Source organism: Acromyrmex echinatior, chromosome 13, assembly GCF_024713525.1.
Source record: "Acromyrmex echinatior isolate Ae372 chromosome 13, ASM2471352v2, whole genome shotgun sequence".
NCBI lineage: Eukaryota > Metazoa > Arthropoda > Insecta > Hymenoptera > Formicidae > Acromyrmex > Acromyrmex echinatior.
Genome location: NC_141864.1, coordinates 7,168,581 through 7,189,971, shown reverse-complemented (window position 1 = coordinate 7,189,971; position 21,391 = coordinate 7,168,581). Strand labels below are relative to the sequence as shown.

General features: G+C 30.8%; 2 protein-coding genes across 10 annotated transcripts in view; one reads left to right on the top strand and one right to left on the bottom strand.

Annotated features, from left to right (window-relative positions):
• Positions 1 to 1,848: 1,848 nt before the first annotated feature.
• Positions 1,849 to 13,437, top strand: LOC105150907 (actin-binding Rho-activating protein). Of its 4 annotated transcripts, none has more exons than XM_011064296.2 (4): positions 1,849 to 2,160; positions 12,369 to 12,499; positions 12,640 to 12,889; positions 13,004 to 13,437. In XM_011064296.2, the coding sequence occupies exons 2-4, from the start codon at positions 12,393 to 12,395 to the stop codon at positions 13,109 to 13,111; spliced, it is 465 nt and encodes a 154-aa protein (XP_011062598.1). In that variant the 5' UTR covers positions 1,849 to 2,160; positions 12,369 to 12,392; the 3' UTR covers positions 13,112 to 13,437. The 4 variants fall into 4 exon arrangements, with proteins under 4 accessions (XP_011062598.1, XP_011062596.1, XP_011062597.1 ...); XM_011064294.2 differs by lacking the exon at positions 1,849 to 2,160 and adding an exon at positions 3,177 to 3,378; XM_011064295.2 differs by lacking the exon at positions 1,849 to 2,160 and adding an exon at positions 11,120 to 11,551.
• Positions 13,438 to 13,927: 490 nt separating this feature from the next.
• The window catches only part of LOC105150915 (agrin), a 717,341-nt gene continuing 709,877 nt past the window's right edge, over positions 13,928 to 21,391 (bottom strand). For all 6 annotated transcript variants that reach the window (XM_087412582.1, XM_087412581.1, XM_087412579.1 and 3 more), the window contains one exon: positions 13,928 to 21,054. In XM_087412582.1, coding sequence (XP_087268708.1) covers positions 20,797 to 21,054 — 258 coding nt within the window. In that variant the 3' untranslated portion in view covers positions 13,928 to 20,796. The remainder of the gene's footprint in view (positions 21,055 to 21,391) is intronic.

The window sequence follows — 21,391 nt, the reverse complement described above, 5'->3', positions numbered from 1 at the left end:
TTAAAGAAAAAAAGAGATATAAAATTGAAAAATAAATTTAAAACATACTTACCTGCAAAAACGGACTAAATTTAGTAACTCGTTTTTTTACGGGGAAGTATACTTACAAAGAAAAGAGGACCGCCATTAAAAATTGGTGGGGATGGTGGAGGATCTCTAAGGTTGATTTTACATTTTTATTCATATAAATTTTCTTCACAATTTCAAATTAAATGTAGTTTGCTCATACAATTAGAAGAGTTCCAACTTTATTCAAATTGCAAATTGTAAATATAATTATAAGAATAAGAATAGGGTAGAGAGCCTATAATCAGAGTGGCGCCATACGAGAGATGACGTCATATTTTAGCGAAATTCTGCGAGAGAGAAAGAGATATATGGTCTCAGTCTATCCAACAGACTGTTAATTTTAGAGTTAGGTGCAACAGCATTGAACGACGTAGATACGTAAAGGTACATTGATAAAAATAAAATTATCGAAATTATTTTAGAAATATGATTGGATGTACAATACCGTTTTGTAACAATTCATTAAAAAAAGGATATATTATGAAAATAATTCCGAAAGACACAGAATGAATTGTTAAAGAGTATAAAGGGCAAATATAAAAATTGGACACCGTCAAAAAATTCATCTGTATGTGAAATAAAGTAATTTATTCTTTATGAATAATGGATTTAAAATATTAAAATAAAAATGTAACATAAAATATACACAGATTAATTATAATATCTGAAGACACGGTAGTGTCTTGGCACTAAGTATAGTCATCACATTGGTTATTTAATTCTTTCTCTTTTTGTCGTAATCTTTTCAATTATATATCATTGCATTGTGAGTCTAAATCAAATAATATGATAATTACGATATTTAATATATAATATTTTATGAAATGGTATATACATATATAATATTTTTCAGAATTTTTGATTTCTTTTATATTATTACAGATGCATTTTGCTCCTAAAATGTAGGAACAGAGAATGGATAATAAACTAGCGCATTTAATAGCGCAAATAATGTGCAATAAATAACGTTTTGTATAAAGTAATATGCAATATTACAAAATGTACAATATTGCAATAGTACAAAATAAATGAAATTTTATAATAAATGATATATATAAAATTTTTTTATATACAAAAAATGTATATAAAATTGTATATAAAATTTTATTTTATATACAATATTTATTTATTATCATTTTTTAATTTGTCACAATTTTTGAGCATTTTTTAGCATTCAAAATTTAGAAAATAATTTAAAAAACTGGAGGGAATAGCTAAAACATGGCGGACCAATCACAAGTGATACCCATATGGCGTCACTGTGATTGTAGACTCTTTATGGTAGCGTATATATTTATTTAAATAATAAATTACCTCATATACAGATGAATTTTTTGATGGTGTCGAATTTTTATATTTGCCATTTATACTCTTTAACTAATTCATTCGGCGTTCTGTGTCTTTCGAAATTATTTTCATAACATATCTTTTTTTTAATGAATTGTTACAAAACGGTCTTGTGTATCCAATCATATTTCTAAAATAATCTCGATAATTTTATTTTTATCAATGTACCTTTACGTATCTATATCGTTCAATGCTGTTGCACCTAACCCTAAAACTGACAATCTGTTGGATAGACTGAGACCGTATATCTCTTTCTCTCTCGCAGAATTTCGCTAAAATATGACGTCATCTCTCGTATGGCGCCACTTTGATTATAGGCTCTCTAATAGTGCTACTAGTGTCTTTCCGAACGAACCCAAAATGATACCTCGTGAGTGAAACGGAACGCACTCTAGGACACTCGGGTGAGGTTTCCGAACGCAGCTATTCTAATGTCTAATGGAGTTTGCGAATTGTGTGATTGAATAACGGAATGCAGTGATGTATCGTGATTACATTTGTGTCTCAAGGAATTTTACACGCTCGAGTGTGTGGGTATTACGAGTGTGTCTTGAGCGTTACATTTTTGAATGATTCGCCGGTTCAATTGGTTAACGCGACTTTGGCGTCAACTGCGTTCTTGGTTGCGCGGGAAAAGTGCCGCGCAAATGAAATACCGTGCGATCATTATTCGTATTTTCGTGAGCGTCATCATATCGAGGAAATCCAACGAAACTGACAAACCGGATAGTCTGAGAGAAAGCCGTGAGTGTGATATTTTCATATTGCATATATAAAAATTGCGCATTAGGTCGGTGAGTAAGAAAAAAGTTTTATATTAAGGTAACGGACTATGAAAGAACATTTATCTGACATATATGCATAAATACACATATAAATAAAAATATACAACATAAATCTGTTGCTTTAAAATGGATGAATTGTAATAAATTAACATGAATATTTAATCCTGAATACATATCATTAATTGATTTACTTTACAAAGATGCATGTAGAGCTCATAAAAAATTAGAGCTTATTTCATCATCATTTATATTGCATTAAATATCATTTTAGAACATTATACGGATATGATTATTATTAATATCTAATTCTTTCTTCATGAGCTACCAAAATATCTCATGCTGAAAATTAGGGGCTTCGTACAATCAAAAAACATATCTAATGTAAAAGAAATATCTTATTTTTAATACGTAACAATCTGACAATATATAATTAAATATAATATAATTTATCATGTCTTATAATTGTCAGTTGAAATATTAGGTGTAATAAAAAGAAATCCATTATTTTTCCAGTAGATGGCTTTAGTAATCTGTATCACGCGTAGACGAGATGTATGATAATGGATTTCTTTTTACTACACCTAATATATACTGATTTACTATTAACAGTAAGATAACCGAACTTTATATTTCTGTTAATTTCGCATAATTAAAAAAACGGAGAAATCGGCGAATATACTGGTATACTGGTGTTATATTTAGAACAAAAGTCGGAACATTTAGTGTAGAAGTTGGAAAATATGTTTAAATTTCATAATTATTGAAATGCAGAGAATATTCAATAAATAATCAAATAAACCGTCGCAATTGACATAGTCGAATTATATTACTTATTTTATTTTTTCGTTTAAAAACTCATAGAGAAATATATATTACTGTCGTTTTAGAGAGAGTGGAAAAGTTTCAATTCAAACTCTCGAGAACATGTCGGCTGCATCACGTGCTCGCTACGATTATAAATAGAATTAAACAGTCATTTCGAATTAAGTCTCATTGTGAAAGAGGTCAGTGTTGCTTCCAAAGATTGTGGAGAAAATTAAATTCGTGTGCGTAATATAATTTCCGATTCCATAGCAGATAGCTAATCAAATTATATAACTGCAGTTTCGATAAATATTGCCGCCTAACGATCGATTTGCGCATTTCGAAGATGGAGTATTATAGTGATTCAGAAGAGGTCAGTAGCAAAATTTTCTACGGTGACGTTTTGATACATTTGGCACTGGTCACATCGTGTAAAGAAACAACTCAACTCAAGCTCAAATTTATAATAAAGCTTTTGTTAATCTGGTCGCGTGTCTTGTACATTTCTCGTTTTATTATTTTTATTGTTTCTATTAACATACCTGCTTCTACATATTCCTCACTTTTTATAAGTATTAAATATTTTCTTGTTAAATATCCTTAACATATACAGGGTGTTAGAAAAAAACCATTCAGTATTTATATGGTAGACAGTATACATCATACTGATTGAGTAAAAAAGCTTTAGTCAATATAAGTCGAAAACTTAACCATTTCTAAGATATAAATAATTTTGTATGTTAACTGAATCATTAATGATTTATTAGCTTCTACATACCGTATGCGACGTGAAGATTTGCCTTAGTGTTTACAAACTGTGCTCTGATTCAATTTTGATACGCACTTTATAATGAAAAATTTCACTGCGAGTAAGTTAACGTCGACTAGTCATTACAATTGGATGAGTATTATGGAGATGATCTCATTGGACCTGTAATTTTCCCAAGATAGATTATCAATATGCTTATCTCAATTTCTCTCTTTTTACGTCGTATGTAACAAATAGAAGAGACAATAAGAGTTAGTTATGATATTAACGCACAAATTGTTTATATCTCAGAAATGGTTAAACGATCTATGTGTTTATTAAAGCTTTTTATTTAGTATAGTGTGTACTATCTACTATAAAAATGCTGAATAGTTTTTCTTCGAATACCCCTTTTCATAGTTTTATAAAAATAAAAAAGAATTCTGCATTTTAACGACTCTTGAAAATATATCTTTATCTACATGGCATTTGATAAGAATATATGTATAGATATAATAAATATTTTTATTAAATGTTATTTATACAAAGATATGGTTTCAAGCATTTTTATTAAATTAATAATTGTTTTATATATAAATATAAAGGACTAGATGTAACTACTACTGTCTGACCATATCCTGTCTTTATCACTTTAATTCTTTTACAACGTTTTCCGTTATTTTTTCTTTCTATTGAATCTTCTATACTAGCAAAACCTCTTTCTTCTCTTTTTCTTGTTTATAAAATCTAAAACTTTGATATTGGCAAAAAAGAATACGTACGATTTACAGTAAATCATTTAATGTAGTTTTACATAATTTTTTTATCACTAATTCATGTAGGTATACGTTCATTTCCAGAAAAGTATTATTTAATTCATTCACTTCTCTTTAACTGCGGGTAATTTTTTAAATGATTGTTAAAGATAATGTCCATGAAATGGATTCAAAAGCGGCGAGAGTTCCGGACTTGTGACGAACGTAGCTGAAAATAACCACTGTTGATCAGAAATAACTGAAAAAGTGAGATAGAGAGAGAGGGGGGGGCGGAAAGAGAGAGAGAGAGAGAGATATTCGCTGTGATTTCTGCATATGTCATGGCATGATTGAGTTGTTATATACTTATTCGTTATTCTAACAGACTCTGATATATTGCCGATATTTTGGTTGCCAGAAATCGAAAACATTACGGGATGAAATTTCGAAACAGGGCATTTGATGTCTAATACGGAGAAATACAAATTCTAAGTTAGGATTATTAACAACTGGAGAATGTAAACAAGTTTTCGGTTAACGCAATTTGATAAGTCGAGGATATTTCCTGGTATTCTGTTTTTAACTGACCATATATGTTAATGGCATGTTCTATTTTATCCAGATCGATCGTTACGTTAAGGTAACCTACTTTCTTTAATCCTTTGCCTATTGACTTGTAAGTTTTATACATACATATAGTTATTTTTATTTATTATTAAATTAATACAGTCTTCTATATTTTTAATATAATAAAGAAGGTTCTGTTTCGGTTCTACATTTCGTTAATACTTATTTTGTCAAATACAATGAGGGTGGTCAGTCACTTAGATATTACATTTTACAAGATAATTTGAAGAGAAATTGTTTAAAATTATTTTGAGGAGTGTTTTTGAAATTTTCGCAGCAAATACCTACGTCGTACTTTGAACTGTCAAGCAGGAAAGAAAGATACCGTGTCGAACGAGGTCATGTCTGGCGTCTGACCAAGGCTACGGACAAATAAATTACAACCTTTCTTGTATTCGATGACTCGATCTATATCTTCTTTTACAACAGAATTTGATGGTTGACACCTTCTCCATGGTTTTTTACAATATATTTTTAAAATATATTTTTGCCTCATAATCTAAAAAGAGTCTGTCTTCTTTGTGGTATTAATAATTAATTATTATATTAATAATTTATTTAAACTTAATAATAATTAATTTATTTATTTAATAATTTATTTATTTATTTATTTATTATTATATTATTAATTTATTTATTGATATATAAAGAAATAATTATAAGATAATCATTTTTTTATTATATTAATAATTAAATGAATATTATTACATAGTTTTATATTTCCATAGATAACTCATTAGAAAGTTTAGAAATGTTTAATGCCATAAAATAATATTGTCGAGATTTTTTTCAGTATCGATTTTCTTTTAAACACAAATTAAAACACAAAATACTAAAACAAAAAAATTAAAATATATTTTTATTTTTATTTTGATATTTGTTACTTTAACATTTGTTATTTTAGTATTAATTATTTTATTTCTTGTTTTTATCATTATTATATTATCAATTGTGTAGGATATTATGTATCAAAATCTTTTTTTGTGACGTGTTAAGAACTCTATGTTTTTTGAAGAGAAAATTCTTCAATTAAATCGAAATTTAAAGAATTAATTGGAAGCAGAAGGGAATGTGGATCTGGTTGTAGAGGTGGACGAATCGTTGGTCGTATGAATACGCGACTGTGACTAATACAGGAGACAGAAACGAGTGCCAACACTTCTAGATTGTGACGAAGAAAAGATTTGAATATCAACGTCTTATTTGACGCCCACGTTCCGTTGACATCGGTCAATGGCGCGTGCATTCACGTTGACGCACGTGCGAAAGTTTTACGCGTGATCTTTCATTGTATATGTATATACCAATATACGTATACAATGAAATATTCCAAACATGAAATTAAATTTACTTTAAATGTATTCATTATGTTTAATTGTAAAATTATATTTATTGTGTCTGATTTGACATAAAGTTACTTGATGATAAATTAAACACAAAATTAAAAAATAAATAACAATTATACAGTGTTAAATGAATTAATAGATAAAGTTTTAAATTTTGAAATAATAATTAAACGAATATCTAAATCGTTGACTATCTTTTTTGCTTTGAGATGACTCCTTTTGCCTACAAATCGATTGCCTACAATGTCATTTGTCTACATCATTTTTGTCGACGTTCATTTGCGCTTAAAAATTATTGCTTATATCTCGATGACTATATCCACTTTTGCACACAAATAAAAATTTTAGAAACCAAGTCACATTTACTTACATATATTATTGCCTATTATTGTCTACAGCTCGATTGTCTACAAGAACTTTTGCGTACAAATAAAATTTTCGGAGACGAAATCACATTTGCCTGCATTTGAAGAATTCCAAAATGCATTTTGTCCAAAATTTCATTTTTTTTTTTAGTTAGAAATGGCGTAGAGTTCAGCAGGATTGGTAAAGACTGATGTTTTTTTTTAAGAATAAAACGTATTGTGTTTTTTTTAAAATATGTTTTTAATGCTTCGAATACGCTTTAAACAGTACTGTAAAAAAAAAACATATTTAAAACATATTAAAAACATCAATTAACCATGTTTTAAACTGTTTAAAACACGTTTAAAACATGTTTTTTACCAACCCTGGTGTTCAGTATTGAAAGAGTCATACTATAAGCTACTCTGAGATGTTCAGAAGGCATTTTTTCATCGTTAATTTATATGCTGAAAAAACATAAACATTTCGAAGTGCATTATGTTTTTTAACTAGAGACGAACAAAATGCATTTGTTTAATATTTTTAGCAATTGTTTAGCAATTTTGTTTAATATTTCACATCTTACTGATTGGCTTATTATTTTCTATAAAGTGTTTAATTTTCTTGTATACGAAATTTCTTTCTTTTTTATTTTCTGAAAATTACAAACGGACAAAACACATTTTGAAAGTTTGCTTCTGATTTATTATTGCTCACAGCTCGATTGCTTGTACTATTCTCTGTTTTGAAAATATGAATTTTTTGTTTTAAAAACATAAATTCTCACAAATTCTGTTTTAAACACAAATTTTCTGCTTTAAACACGAATTCTCTGTTTTAAAACAAATTCTTTGCTTTAAAATACAAATTCTCTGCTTTAAAAATATAGTCAAACGGGATTCCCCTTTTGCTTTTATCTCTCTTTAAAATTTCGTCCGTATTATTGTTATAAACTGCATAATGATTATTATTTTTAAAAATTGAATTAGAATTATAATAAAATTGTAAAATTGTAAAATTGTAAAATTGGCATAATGCATAAATATGAGTATTATATTAATTTAAATTTAAAGGAAACTCTAGAATCATCGATATAAAGGTTGCATTAATTTTGGATATGTATTCTTCAATTTATGTATTACTAAATTATGCTTCAAGATATTTATAACGCTAAGCACATGTACGGGTACTTTGATTTTAACATAATTTTTGTAAATTAACAATCACATTTTAATTAACATATTCTTTTATTACTCTGCAGATATGATTGTGCGAAAGGCTCTTTTATTAATTTCGGATTACTGCGTACTAGGCTATGTAATGCAGGAAATGAGCTTTGTATGTTATTCGTGATTTTATGACTTTAATTTGGCTTCAGTTATGTAAGTCTGTCAACATAGATTCGCCTAATTACTTTGAAATCTGGTGTGAGGTGAACCAAAAATGAACGTATATGTGAACCTCATCACAGTGGGAGGAAAATTGCTTTTATATACAGAAAACTCTGAATGCCCGTTATCCTATATATATAATATCATGTTTAACTTTGCGATGTCTCCATGATTTCTAAGAGAAAACAATTCCATAAACTCTATAAAATCGTACTGAAGAAATAATAAACTGCATATAATAAATTTTAGAATCTCGTAGCAAACAGAAAGACCTAATAGTGTCAGAAAATTTATTTTTTTGATGTGTTTTTTTATGAAGATACTTTATCTTTTTATTTAAACATCACTACTATACTTCAACTTTTGTGATTGAAGTTCAGATAATATTCTCTCATTTCTTATGGATAACACATAATAGACCTCTAATTTCGTGTGTTGTTCTAGACTGACCTAAACTATATTTTTGTTGCTTCTGTTGATTATGATTTATTGCATTCTTGAATGTGAACTTTTTTCATCGATTGACAAAAAGTTAGAATTTTCGGACGGGTCGTTGCCACACGGAGGCTCACCGGTAGGATAATTTATAGACTCCACCACGCACATACGCGACGAACGTTATATATACGGCCTCTGGAATTTTAAATAGTATATTTATAACTCCAGGTCTAAGTTTGTCTTAAAGATTTCAGTCACAGATATCGTACTAGTTCGAGTTCTTTCATTCCATTCAGTTCTTCCTCGATTCACAAGTAGGCGAAAGGAAAGGAATTATTAAGAAAGTTTTCTTATTTCAAACTTTAAAATTTAAAAGTTTCTTGCTTTAAACTGTAGACGTTAATAATATAGTCTCTTGAATATTGTTTTCTTCAAAATTGACGAAGTTGTAAGCAAGTATACCATCATAAATTATAAGCGCTTCAATTAAGTATCAAGCAATTTAAACAAAGATTGTTTAATGTAATTAAGAAAGCTACAATTTAAAGAGAAAGCGAAAATCTAAAAACAAATGTCTTTTTTAACGAAAGATGTATAATTATAGAATAACTTAAGACTGTAAGATTAATAGACGCTTATTAGAAATCTTACATGAAATCTTTAATTAAAACTAATTTTTATCAAAACCTTTTTCCTCAAAAATTTTTTAATTAATGCTCGTAATATCTCAATAATGAATTGGCTTAAAAACTCCGCCAAAATATAAAATATTATTAATAAAGCATTTTTTAAATTAATGAAATGTTTCTTAAGGAATAAATTCCATTACAAGTTTATATATTTACATTCTTGAGTTTGTATTACAACTACAAGGGTATCGTTGACGTACTCGCACGCGCGTTTGTTGATGAGAACGGAAACGGATCTAATTCCGGAGTATGTTTCAGAAGTAATGAAAATGCAACGTCGTAAACGTCATCTTCTTGAAGCTCCTTTTATGGATGGTCATCATGGCGATATTTGCGATGTTTGCGTGGCATTTCTCGCGAAATGAATATTTACACAAAATTGTGTTCTAAATTAAATTCTCGCGAGAGTCTCGAATATAAGTAACATTGCTTAAATAATGTGTGTTATTAATTTTTTTTTAAATTATAACTCTCGAACTATAAATCAATGACAGTTTTAAAATTCTTTTTCTTTTTTATTCTTCTCGATGCTAGATAATAAAATAATTGAAAAGTTTTATTTACGGAAAGAACGATTTTGCTAAAATATCTAAAAATTTATATAGTCGCATATATATTTATATAGCCGCATAATTCTGAAAATAATTTTATTGCACTATCGAAATAATTATTTAAAATAATTATGTTAAAATAATTATTTAAAATAATTATGGAGTTTCAAGCATGATAATAATGCTGCAAAAAGTGTTGACATTTTAGCAACCAATTTGAGCATTCTTATATAATTATTTTAATATAATCTAATTAAATTATTTTCAGATGTGTATTTAGCTAAATTTTTAAATACTTCAACAAAATTGTTCCTTTTATGTTGCAATGAATATTGTTAAGCGCTAAATAGAAATGCAACTTGCCATGATAACGAAGTAGCTTTGTAATGGATAAAGCAGTGAATATCAACGACGGAGAATCTACAAATCTAACAGATCCTTAGATAAATTAAGATCACGTGGAATTTGTAAGGTGTTTTATCGATGTGGATTCGTGCCTTCGCGATTTACGCGCATTTGAGCTCATGCGATCCAGCTCGTATATCGTTCGTCTGTCAGTGACAAATTGTCGTCGGTCAAAAGTTAATTTAGGAGATTAAATTCGGGTTGTGCTGCGTTGAGTACACGTTGTACTCGTCGCCCTCTAGACATGTATACTCAAGTTTCCTGAATGGTCATGCGATCGTTATATGAAGGCCGCTAATTTCGGGAGACGTGCACGCGATCCGATATAATTGCATTGCCAATTGATTTATGGCTCTTTTGCAACATCGATTTTATAAATTTCTCTGTATATCATAATTCTAAGTTTGCAGACCATTATAATGGATAAAAAAATAAGTCAATTTCAGAATTTCTTTTTTGGAAATTAGAAATAAACATTTTACTGTTAAAGACTTATCTTAAATATTTTTATTATTACTATTATTAGTATTATTATTTTTATTACTTATACTATTCTTTTTATGTATAGAAATAGTTTGAATATTCAAGTTAAGTACAACAAAGATACATTTTATATAAAATTTTTTATGCCTAATAAAAATTAAATATATGTATATATGTTTGAAAAAATATTTTTCTGTATTTGTTAACACTAAATTTTGGAATTATGGTTCCCACAAATGATTAGTAAGTGAAATTTAGCGGATATAGAGCGATATTCTGGGAAATGTTAATATGCTCATTTTTCGTGAATTATATCGTACTAATCGTTTATTCGGTAAACAAACTGTTCCGTTTGCGATCTGATTCCCGAAAGCAGAATACAACATGAATGAATCTACATTTGCGATTGATGAATTATCATTTCCGGAGTATGCAGAAGGCCGTCTGGCAACCAATCAAGAGTCTGGGAATCGGCTCGGAAACATGGCAAATATTTCAGACTGCGCCGAAATATTCCACAGCAGGGTGGGAGCCCTTGGGACGCCGTCGGTTTCTTATAAAAAGAGCCGCGCAGCATCGCGACATCGTATTCGTGTCGGCAGTGCCGAGTGAACTTGGTATCGGAATACCGGAAGTGAAAATAGGGTGTTGGTTCAAGATAGTTTCTACTACTTGGGTGAAACACGCATCTTCTTTATTTTACTTCGAGTATTATTTTCTTGTGACTTTGAATTTAATCACGATACTATAATGTCTTCGATGATGTATGTGAGTATTAAACGTCTTCTTCGATTACATCATTCTTTGGAATTCAAATTAGCAATAGCTTTCTGAAGTAACTTGAAATAATTTGAGTTCCTTGAAGGAAAATTTTCAGATAAAGTCAATTATAAAAATATATATAATTTATAAATAATAAAAAATAATAGAAAATTAAGATGAGAGATATTGATGATATTGGAGATGGATAACATTACTTTAATACATTTTTACTGAATCATTTTTCGGTATAATTATTTTAACAAATTTAGTAAAACGTGGTATTGGTAATATTAATGTTTGATAAGAATATATATTTATAATAAATTCCTATAAATTTGTTGATCTATTAATTGAATGTCCATATCTCGTTATTAGCTAGGAACATTTTTTTGAAAAGATATCAATTTAAATTTAATTTTTCCTTAACATACAAAGAATTTTAATTCAAATTTTGCTTTTTCCGATACGAATGAATGTATGAGTGTGCGAGTGAATGTAACTACACACGCAACTGTGAAAATCTGTCAAGGTGCCATTGAGACGTCATTTATGGTCAGGGTCAATCCTTAGGCTCAGTTTGGCAAACTCCCAGAAATTCCTGTCTCATAAGGTGCTGAATAACTTAAATCCGTACAATTTTCGAAGCATCTTGAGTCTACGAATTTTCAGAATATAAAATTGATCTCTCTTCATTTTCAAATTCTACGCATAATACTTTGCTTGTACAAACAATTTTCCACGAAATGAAATATCTCTTGATCTATTTTGTCTTAATGAACTAATAATGAATTGATAATTAATTTGTCTCCTTGTGCCTTTGAAGGAATCTTTGGGGGCCAAGGTTGCTATGTTCAATCAATATGCTGACAAACATAGAGACAAGCAGAGCAAAAATCCGTTCAGTTCTGGTTTAGACATCGAAAAGCCGAAATTCTCAAAAGAAGAATATGGCAGGTATGTGAAATTTAAAGTTTTGTCATCATTTTATATTTTAATGATATTTATAATAAATTGATAACCATATAACTATTTTATATTAATTTATAGTTAATTAATTAACTTTTATTATTCAATTGTAATTTTATCATTATTAGACCAGAAGCAGGTTCTTTATCCGATTTACGCGGTCGCAAAGCGAATGCTCATGTTTTGAAAGAAATTCTGGAGCTTTGCGAAATTATTAGCCACGAAGGCACACCCTGTCGGGATCAATCTGATGTAATTGCCATTACATTCGGCGATATCTTTAACATTTACACAAATATTAGCAACAAATGTGTAGGATTGCTGCTGAGAGCGAGGAAACAGAAGTTTTTAGAATTCGAAGGCGAATGTCTTTTTCAAGTAAATGGATTAGAAGATTAAGTTTGATAAAAATTGATAATTAATTTATTGTGTTTTTAATATGGTTATATTACTCATTACTCTGTATTATATACATAAATTTAATTTTTCCAGAGAAGAGACGATGACGTACCAATATTTCTAATCAAATCCATCGAAGATATTCGTAAAGAATATAATCAACGACTTGAAGAAATCCGAAACATTGAACTGGATAGTTAAATTATCACTGTTTCTATTAATGTTATCAAATGACATTCGTGATTTTTGTAATCCAATTTGACTTGTATTTATTCATTTATATTTCACAGAAAGTAACAGGGATGACCAGTATAATATTTAATAATTTGTATTCAATTCGTCGGTTCTGTATATTGAGAATGAATGAATGCGGATCGGTGTAAATATTTTCGCGAGTGGCGCATGTGAGATATTTTAATGTGACATAATGTAGAACGATTAGCGATATAATTTTTATAGAAATATTTTACTGAAACTGTTAATTATATAAATATCTGGCGCAAAAAATAAATAATTGATATCTCATATATTCCATGTCTTTCAAAGATATTGCATTAAGAGAAAACAACAGTGATGGCAACTATTTAAGTTTTATATGTAGAATTAATGTATGTGGTTAAATAAACTATTTTATAGTTATTATAACTATAACATAATTTATTCAATTATGTGCATTAGTTCTACATAATATAAAATATTGTATAATTTATGCCGCACTATGTTTTTCTCTGAGTAAGCATAATTTTACAACAGTCCATATATACCGTAGATACATTTTTATCGGAATGTAACGTTAGGTTGCAAGCTGACGTTATTTGTTGTCTTTTTAATATTAAAGACGTCATTTTAATGTCAAGATGACGATATTATAACGCCAACTTACTACCTAGAAAGATATATAAATAAGATTATAATATAATCCTGATTTACATTTTCTTATCATTTCGAGGAATTTCAAGTGATTTTAAATAAGAGCAAATTTTAAAAGAGAGGAAAGAAAAAAGTATGCAAGCAAGATAATCGCATAATTTATATTTGTATATACAGTCACTTTACAACGCGCACTTTGTTACACAGTATAGCTCGATTACTTTAGGTCAGCGAACGCCAGGTGATCTCAGTACAGACGATATCAAAGTAAAAAAGAAAAATTAATTAATAAGAGGGGCGTCCTGCCGCGTATATCTCTCGCGCGAAAAAGATGGGCGACGACGCTGAATGGGATATTTTATGTCCATCCAACCGGAAGCTCGATAAGCTTCTTCAATGTGTTGCAGGACAAACGAGAGCCTCGTATCTTCACCGCGTATTCAGCGTTATGTGCAGCTGATTAAATTTAGTTACGAATTATTGGACTTGATAAAGCTGAATTGAAAACATTTACATTGCAATGTACTGGCAAATTGTTATTGCTAAACAAGCGGTGAGGATAGGAGACCGAATCTCTCGCATTTTCAAAGGCAGCTAGTTCGATACAGCACTCGATGATACGTGAATACTTCGATCATCAAAATGTACACATCTTTCGAGAAAAACATCGATAGGGTTTCTATCTCTATATTGGCAGTAGCGTTAGTCGTATATTGCAACGGAAGCCAACATATTTTCTTTCTTTCCATATATCTATCTGCGTTTTCCTCTGACTCGGTCGAAGTGGCAATTTTGTTTATTAAATAAATCTAAGCATGGACGTATGTAAAAGGGGGTAAAGGATACTTGTCTTTCCCTGAATTTAGCAAGAAAAAATAATTAGACTATTTGAAAATTATTTTTCCGATAAAAAGTTAAACTCTTATTGCTCAGTTTGTAGCTCATGTGTTTTTCGTAAGAAAAATTCGCTGAAGGCTGACTTTGATGTATTTTAATAAGTTTTTGTGAAGACGAATTTGTTCCCTCTCCCCCTAACTGAAATCCTGAATACGTCCATGAATTTTAATATAAATATTTGTCGCATACAATTTTAACGCTTCTTTGTAATTTACACTGTTAAATTCACAATGTTAAATTATACCCAATTTGAGTTATTTTGTAATCATTTCTACAGGTCGCCATTGTTCTGACTTAATATGCCATTAATTTAATTAAAGTAAGATTTTTAACTCAAGAAAATGTATTCAATTTGACTCAATTTCGTTTATTATTTACTAAATGTATACATTAATATGGACATTGTTTATTTTGAAATTAACTACAGAAATCTATTGATTTAACTCTTGATACAAATGGAAGTTAAAAATAACAAAATGTTATAATATTTTTTTAAACTCAGGGATTGGGTTATCATTGCTTCTTTAATAGCTAACAGTGTATCACTTGAAAAATAAATGGATTCAACAGAAAGAAAAGCATAAAAATGTTTAGATGTATAATTTTCATAATAAGTGTGTATTGAGTCTTGAAGCGCAGATTGAATCTTCTTTCGTTTTTTTTTCTTTTTCATCTCCATTATAAATATGAGCAAAAATTGATAGGATAAAGATGTTTAACAATTGCTTTTCTCTGTTGAGTCTCTTCAATTCTCATTTACGGGGCACGTCAGTGGTTCGATATGTCGACGATAAGATAAACGGAGAGAGTAAAAAATCTTCCAAAAGACAAAAGTTCGCGTGTCGAAAAGGGAGGGATATGTGTACGAAAATTGCGCGCGATTGATATTCGCGTTGCTCGCGGATATGGTTCAATTGGACAGCGATCGCGATTGATCGATATGCCGTAAGAGCAGTCGTATTTCACAATTTTAATTACATCGTAGAAAGCCGAAATACACGTATAAATATTGCATAAAATTTTTATCATATAATTTTCTCTTTTGCGATGGTTAGGAATTCTTTAATGTGTCTCTTGCATTTCACGTCAATCAATTCGTGGCTCTTCACGAAGTAATTAGATTTTTCATGAAATACTACAACATATACGTACAAAGAATATTCAAATATGGGTCGAAGAAACCCGACGATGTTCGCCGCTTTTTCATGTAAGCGTATTTTCCGGGCCACACATTGAGCCTCCACATTTAGCGCCGAATACGGCTGTTTTATTTGTTCATTTGGCTATTATATTATTATGAATGGCCTTTCATTAGCCTTTCATCAGATATACACGTTTAGCGATAAATGTCGGATGTCAATACGGACTGAAATTAATGGGGGCTTGATTCACACTATCAGGGACGGATTTAATTGAATTGAGATATTGAAAATTCTTTTCGGAAAGTGAGGCTATTTTTGTTTAACATACTCATAAGAAAATAATTTTACACTAACTTATAAATTCCTATATATTATTACATATATACTTCTTTCATATTATTACATTATTTATTACTCAATTATAATTAATTCTACGATATTTTTAAATCAAATAACGCATTAATCATTTATTTTATGAATGTTAATTACGCAACACATACAAAAATTTATATTTTCACGCGTAAATTCCGAAATTTATTATTATGTCTGTAATTTGGGAAACATAAGTTTAATATATATTTAATTATACAATTAAATTTCTTATGAAATTAAAAAAAATACATCTTATATTACAAAACGCAGTCTTATATGATATTAATCTTATTATATACATTACACATAAAAAATCGAATTATTATCTACACAAAGTATGTACTTTTTTCTATCTAAATAATAATATTAAATTATCAAGTCTTCCCAATTGGAAGATTTTCGAGATTAAGATTGGACATACACTTATTTGTTAATACTGAGTTATTGCAAAGCGTCACTGAGCCCGTAGTTTGAATCAAGCCTTTTATACATTGTCTCTGGAAATGTTAACAACGAACAATTTACGACGACGATCGATATGTTACAATCATGGACGTTGCGTAATTTTATCGATCGCTCATTTAATGCTCTTTACAGAAGCGAGCAATCGTTGTTTCCTTCTGTGTAACTATTGCAGCATTCGCCAGCATTCGCGAATTATATTACGATCATTATTACAGCGTTTCTTCAGTGTCTTAGATCGAGTTGCATTTAGTTAAGTTCGATTGCCAACAGTGCGATAAGTCTCGACAACTTTGTCATTCAGCATTTTTTGGCAACAAAAATTTCTTTCCTTTTTTTTCAAACATATTATATATTATTTTGCACTTTTTTTACAGTTTAAGTTCGTACGCGAAAGAACGATTTTTAACTGAAATATCTAAAAATTTAGTTAGACACAGATCTAAAAACAATTTTACAGAACCATTAAAATAATTACACAGAAATCTCAAGCGATGATGAGTAATGTTGCATAAAGTTTCGTCGCTCTAGCAACCAGTTTAAAGCATAATTAATCTTACATAATTATTTTGATGGTCCAATAAAATTTATTTCAGATTTAGATTTTTAGATACTACAGTAAAACCGTCTTTCTATATGAAAGATATATTTTATGTCTGACTATACGTTGCATTTTCTACTGCAACTTTTTCAAGTTTGCGCGATCAGTATATTATTCTATTCGATAAACATTCGATATTGAAACAAATTCGTATGTTTTCTTACACGAGAGCACTTTGTACTAATCGACTTATTTTTTTGCGGGATTTAGCACAACGTTGGCAAGCAAATAACGTTATGACGTTCGCAGCAACTAAAGTGGATTACGGTCTCTTGGTAGGAAAACAGTGAAATTTGACGGTGTCTCTCAACGTCACGCGTTATCAGGGGCATTGTAGAAACGCGCGTCGTTGAATGTACCGGTGTATCGTATATACCACGGGATTTCTCGAGAGGCCCTTCGTGCCGCTGCTATGATCTTATTTCACGACGTTTACGTGACCGGAAGGAAGCGTTTCCGCCGCTCGTGTACCACCGGTGGTAATCACGTAAACGTCCGTCGAACATTTCCAGCCTGTTCTGTTCCGTCACTTTATCTATTCGCGTGGCATTGCTACGAGAATCGCGAGATCGAAGATTGACGATTCTGCTGGAACACTTTATATCTCTACCAACTTTTTTATGAATTTTTCAAAGAACGAAACAAATTTAATATCTTTTCAGGTAGTTCTTCAAAGAACTTTATAGTTAGCATTTTTAATAATTTTCCTAGATACAGCATAGATCTTTAAGAGATGTTTTAAAGACATCCAGAGGACATTCCTACGACGTTCCTCGAATAATAGTGTGCTGCGTGGATGTTTAGCGTTCACATAACAGATTTTAGGTCATTAGTGTTTCATTATTAGCGTTTGCGGAAAGAGATAAGAATGGAAATGTTTGACGGTCTTTAAATTATCAACAACGGTTGCGTACAAGGTAAGAATAAATTCATGTCGATTAACTTAGGCGTTTAGCTATTTTGTTCGAAGGGAAGAACACGTTCACATCATTAGCTCGACATGCGTGCATGTGGTTGTCCATATATTGTATATGTATATATATATATATATATATTTATTTATTTATGTATATGCGTGCATATAATGCGCTCTCTTGAGTCACGCGAAAAATAAATGATGCACATCGCGAGCATCGTTCGAAGGCTAATCCGTGAATTGGTTACGATAATTAGGTCGTTACGATGATCTTTAGGACCGGTTACAGTATGGTACACTCTAAAACGAATAATTAAATTCGTTATTTAGCAGCGCGTGTGGATTTATTTACAGGTCACTCGCGCAAAACTTTCCCGCGCGTTGCGTTCTCTTTCGCCGTTCGTGCACACGTCTCGTTGTTGCATTTTTGGATGAATTAATTTATCGGGATCGGCTGTGTCGATTGTAGATTGTTGTCGTTATGTGGAAAATCTTGCTGTTGCATCCTGTCGTAACACGGACATTCTGGTAAAATAAGTTGGTAGAAAATTCGCTTAAAATAGCATTTCATATTTCTTTAACATTAAAATGATTTTGAAATTAAGCTTAATTAGAACTTACTATACTTTATTTATTAGTTCATAACTGAATGGATCGTAATAATTTAATAATTTAAATCGAATATTTTTGATATACTGTTTCAATATTTATATAAATGCAATAGACATTGAAAATTGAAGCTCTTAAAGAAATCAACAAGTGTCTAGCTTTTACAGATTTAATAACTGCTTTCTCTCTATAAAATAAGAAACGGGTAAAATTTGAACGGTCACGAACTACGCTCACAGCAGCCATCGACAACGTTTATGCACGTAAAATTTGACCCCGATTTTTGTCCATCGAGTGGAATGTAGAATCCTTTGTATATAAGTGTACGTATAATATATATATTTATATATAATATATTTATTCTCTTGCGCATTTGTAAAAAGCCTCCCCTACCTAAAAACAACGTGTCGTGACGCGTGAGTTTGTCTACTATACTGGCGATAAATCAACAAGTCCTTTAAAATACATATTTCCTCTATTTCCGGGAAATCCATTTAAATCTCTCTACCGAACACTCAAACATAACACCGATTTATCGTTTCTTTTTTTTTCTTTCTTTCTCTCCCCTCGTTCTTTTATGTCGCCGTTGTCGTTTCTCGCCGTCTGCATGCGCTTTAGTCAGTCTTGGCATCGTAAAACGAATCATTTAAGTGCTTCAGTACAACTTATAAGTAAGATTCTACGACGAGGTTCGCTTTGAGCGAGCCTCGCTTTCTTTCTTTTTCGCTAAATTCGCCACATCCGTATACAGATAGATTCATACATACACATATGTATCAATATTATTCTCGTCACCTTAAAAATATATTATTGTCTTTCGATGAAAACGTAGCACTTAATTCGCCGTTCGCTTTTGCTTCTCTTTATTCTCCTCTTCATTCGCGATGATGATCTCGATGACTCTGGTATTTGAACAATATAAACGTGAAATAATCACGACCTTCGCAACTCTTTTCTACTTTTAAACCATGATATGATTGGCTTGTGAATAGTGAATGATCGAACGCTGCTACTACGACTGAGTACTTCTCTCTTTATCCCTTATTAATTATTTATTGGATGGCCCTATGAGAAAACAGTACTCGCGAAGTTTCTATAATACGTCGATAAATCCCTAGTAGTGTCCGCACCTTTCACGCGATATAACAATAGAGTCACGGTTCTCTGATTTTAGTACAGCGTAACCGTCTCTTTAAGTAGACGACCCTGCATTCTATAGTGGAAGTATTTTGGTTCTCGTTCTGATTCCGGCTTCATTTAGAAGTTTAAGTTTTAAACGAACAATGTCTGCATTTTTCGATTATAATTCTGGATTTATTATCTTCATTATTTTAAATAGATATGGCTGTTGTTTAAGATCGAAGGTCAATCCTATGTCAGATTTAAATCCATGTTCTTCCAAAAATATCATGAATGATTTTCGAGAATGGAAGCTTTAGACAGTTCTGGTCCTACGAAACTCTGGTCCTGTTGATACATCTTACAATAAGAGATCAAATTTTTATTTTCTGAACAGTTTTTCAAATTCTATCTGTTTTTATGAAAACTTCATTTTTTTTCGGGAATATTGTACCGGAGTGCGGCTTTGCTTTTCCCTGAGAGACGCACGTTGTGTCAAGAACCTGATGCGATTCGCGTGAACGAGGACCATTTCTTCGCACAACTTTGGCAGGAATCAATACGTCGCTCGATCGGATTGGACATGATTGTTTCACACTTCGTCTCGACGGCGAATCTTCGTTGCACTTCGTAGTCTGTTAGTTCTGGGAACACCAGAGACGCCTGCCGAGTCTCCAACGACATGGGATGGGGTTGACGATCGTCAGGATACGTTATCGTACTTGTCGTTGTTGATATTTAGGCGATCGTCGATTTTGGTCCGCCGCGTGCGATTTACGCGTAAAGGGCTCGCATTCACATCGCGCGATCAACTCGTCGACGATGGTAGTGTCATCGGGTCGACGAGATTCTTTGACATCGACGTCGCATTGACGATCGTCGGACTCGGGGTTCGTTATCATACGTCGTTGTCGTGGCAGAAGTCGATCTTTCGTCTAGTGAGTTGTAACCGACGTTTGTCGACGATGAAGTCCGTTACACAGCCCTTGATGCCGCGATGGCCGGGCTTGCCGCCGACGAAAACCTTGCCGTTGGTTGTCAGTAAAGTTGTTTCCATCGAAACTTTGACAGGCATATTCTCGTCGATCTGAATCGTACACGCTTTTCGTCGTCTGGACGCTCGGATGTGATGGAAGACTCCGTCGTCCACTCTCTCCTGCAAAATTACATAATACAATATTAATAATAATAGTGAGAAATCAAATTTTGGAAATTTTTTGGGAAGATAATCATGTTGATGAGAAATCAAATTTTGGAAATTTTTTTGGAAAATAATCATGTTGATTAATACTAGAATTCAAAAATGCCAATTTGATCATTTTCTATTTTTGTTTTCGAAAGTAGTTAATATTTATATCATTAGAATTATTTGTATTATATTGACATATAATACTTTCAATTCATATATTCTCTTTTTGTTGTATAATATCAAAAAGAATATAAAAGTAAAAAGAGAAGGAAAGATTAATAAAATTGCAGCGGAGAGTAAAAAT

Excerpts from the sequence above, each read along its gene's own strand:
- LOC105150907 (XM_011064294.2), top strand. The coding sequence starts at position 3,352 with ATGGAGTATTATAGTGATTCAGAAGAG. Across the intron at positions 12,500-12,639 it reads TCAAAAGAAGAATATGGCAG|ACCAGAAGCAGGTTCTTTAT; the intron begins GTATGTGAAATT and ends TATCATTATTAG. Across the intron at positions 12,890-13,003 it reads AAGGCGAATGTCTTTTTCAA|AGAAGAGACGATGACGTACC; the intron begins GTAAATGGATTA and ends TAATTTTTCCAG.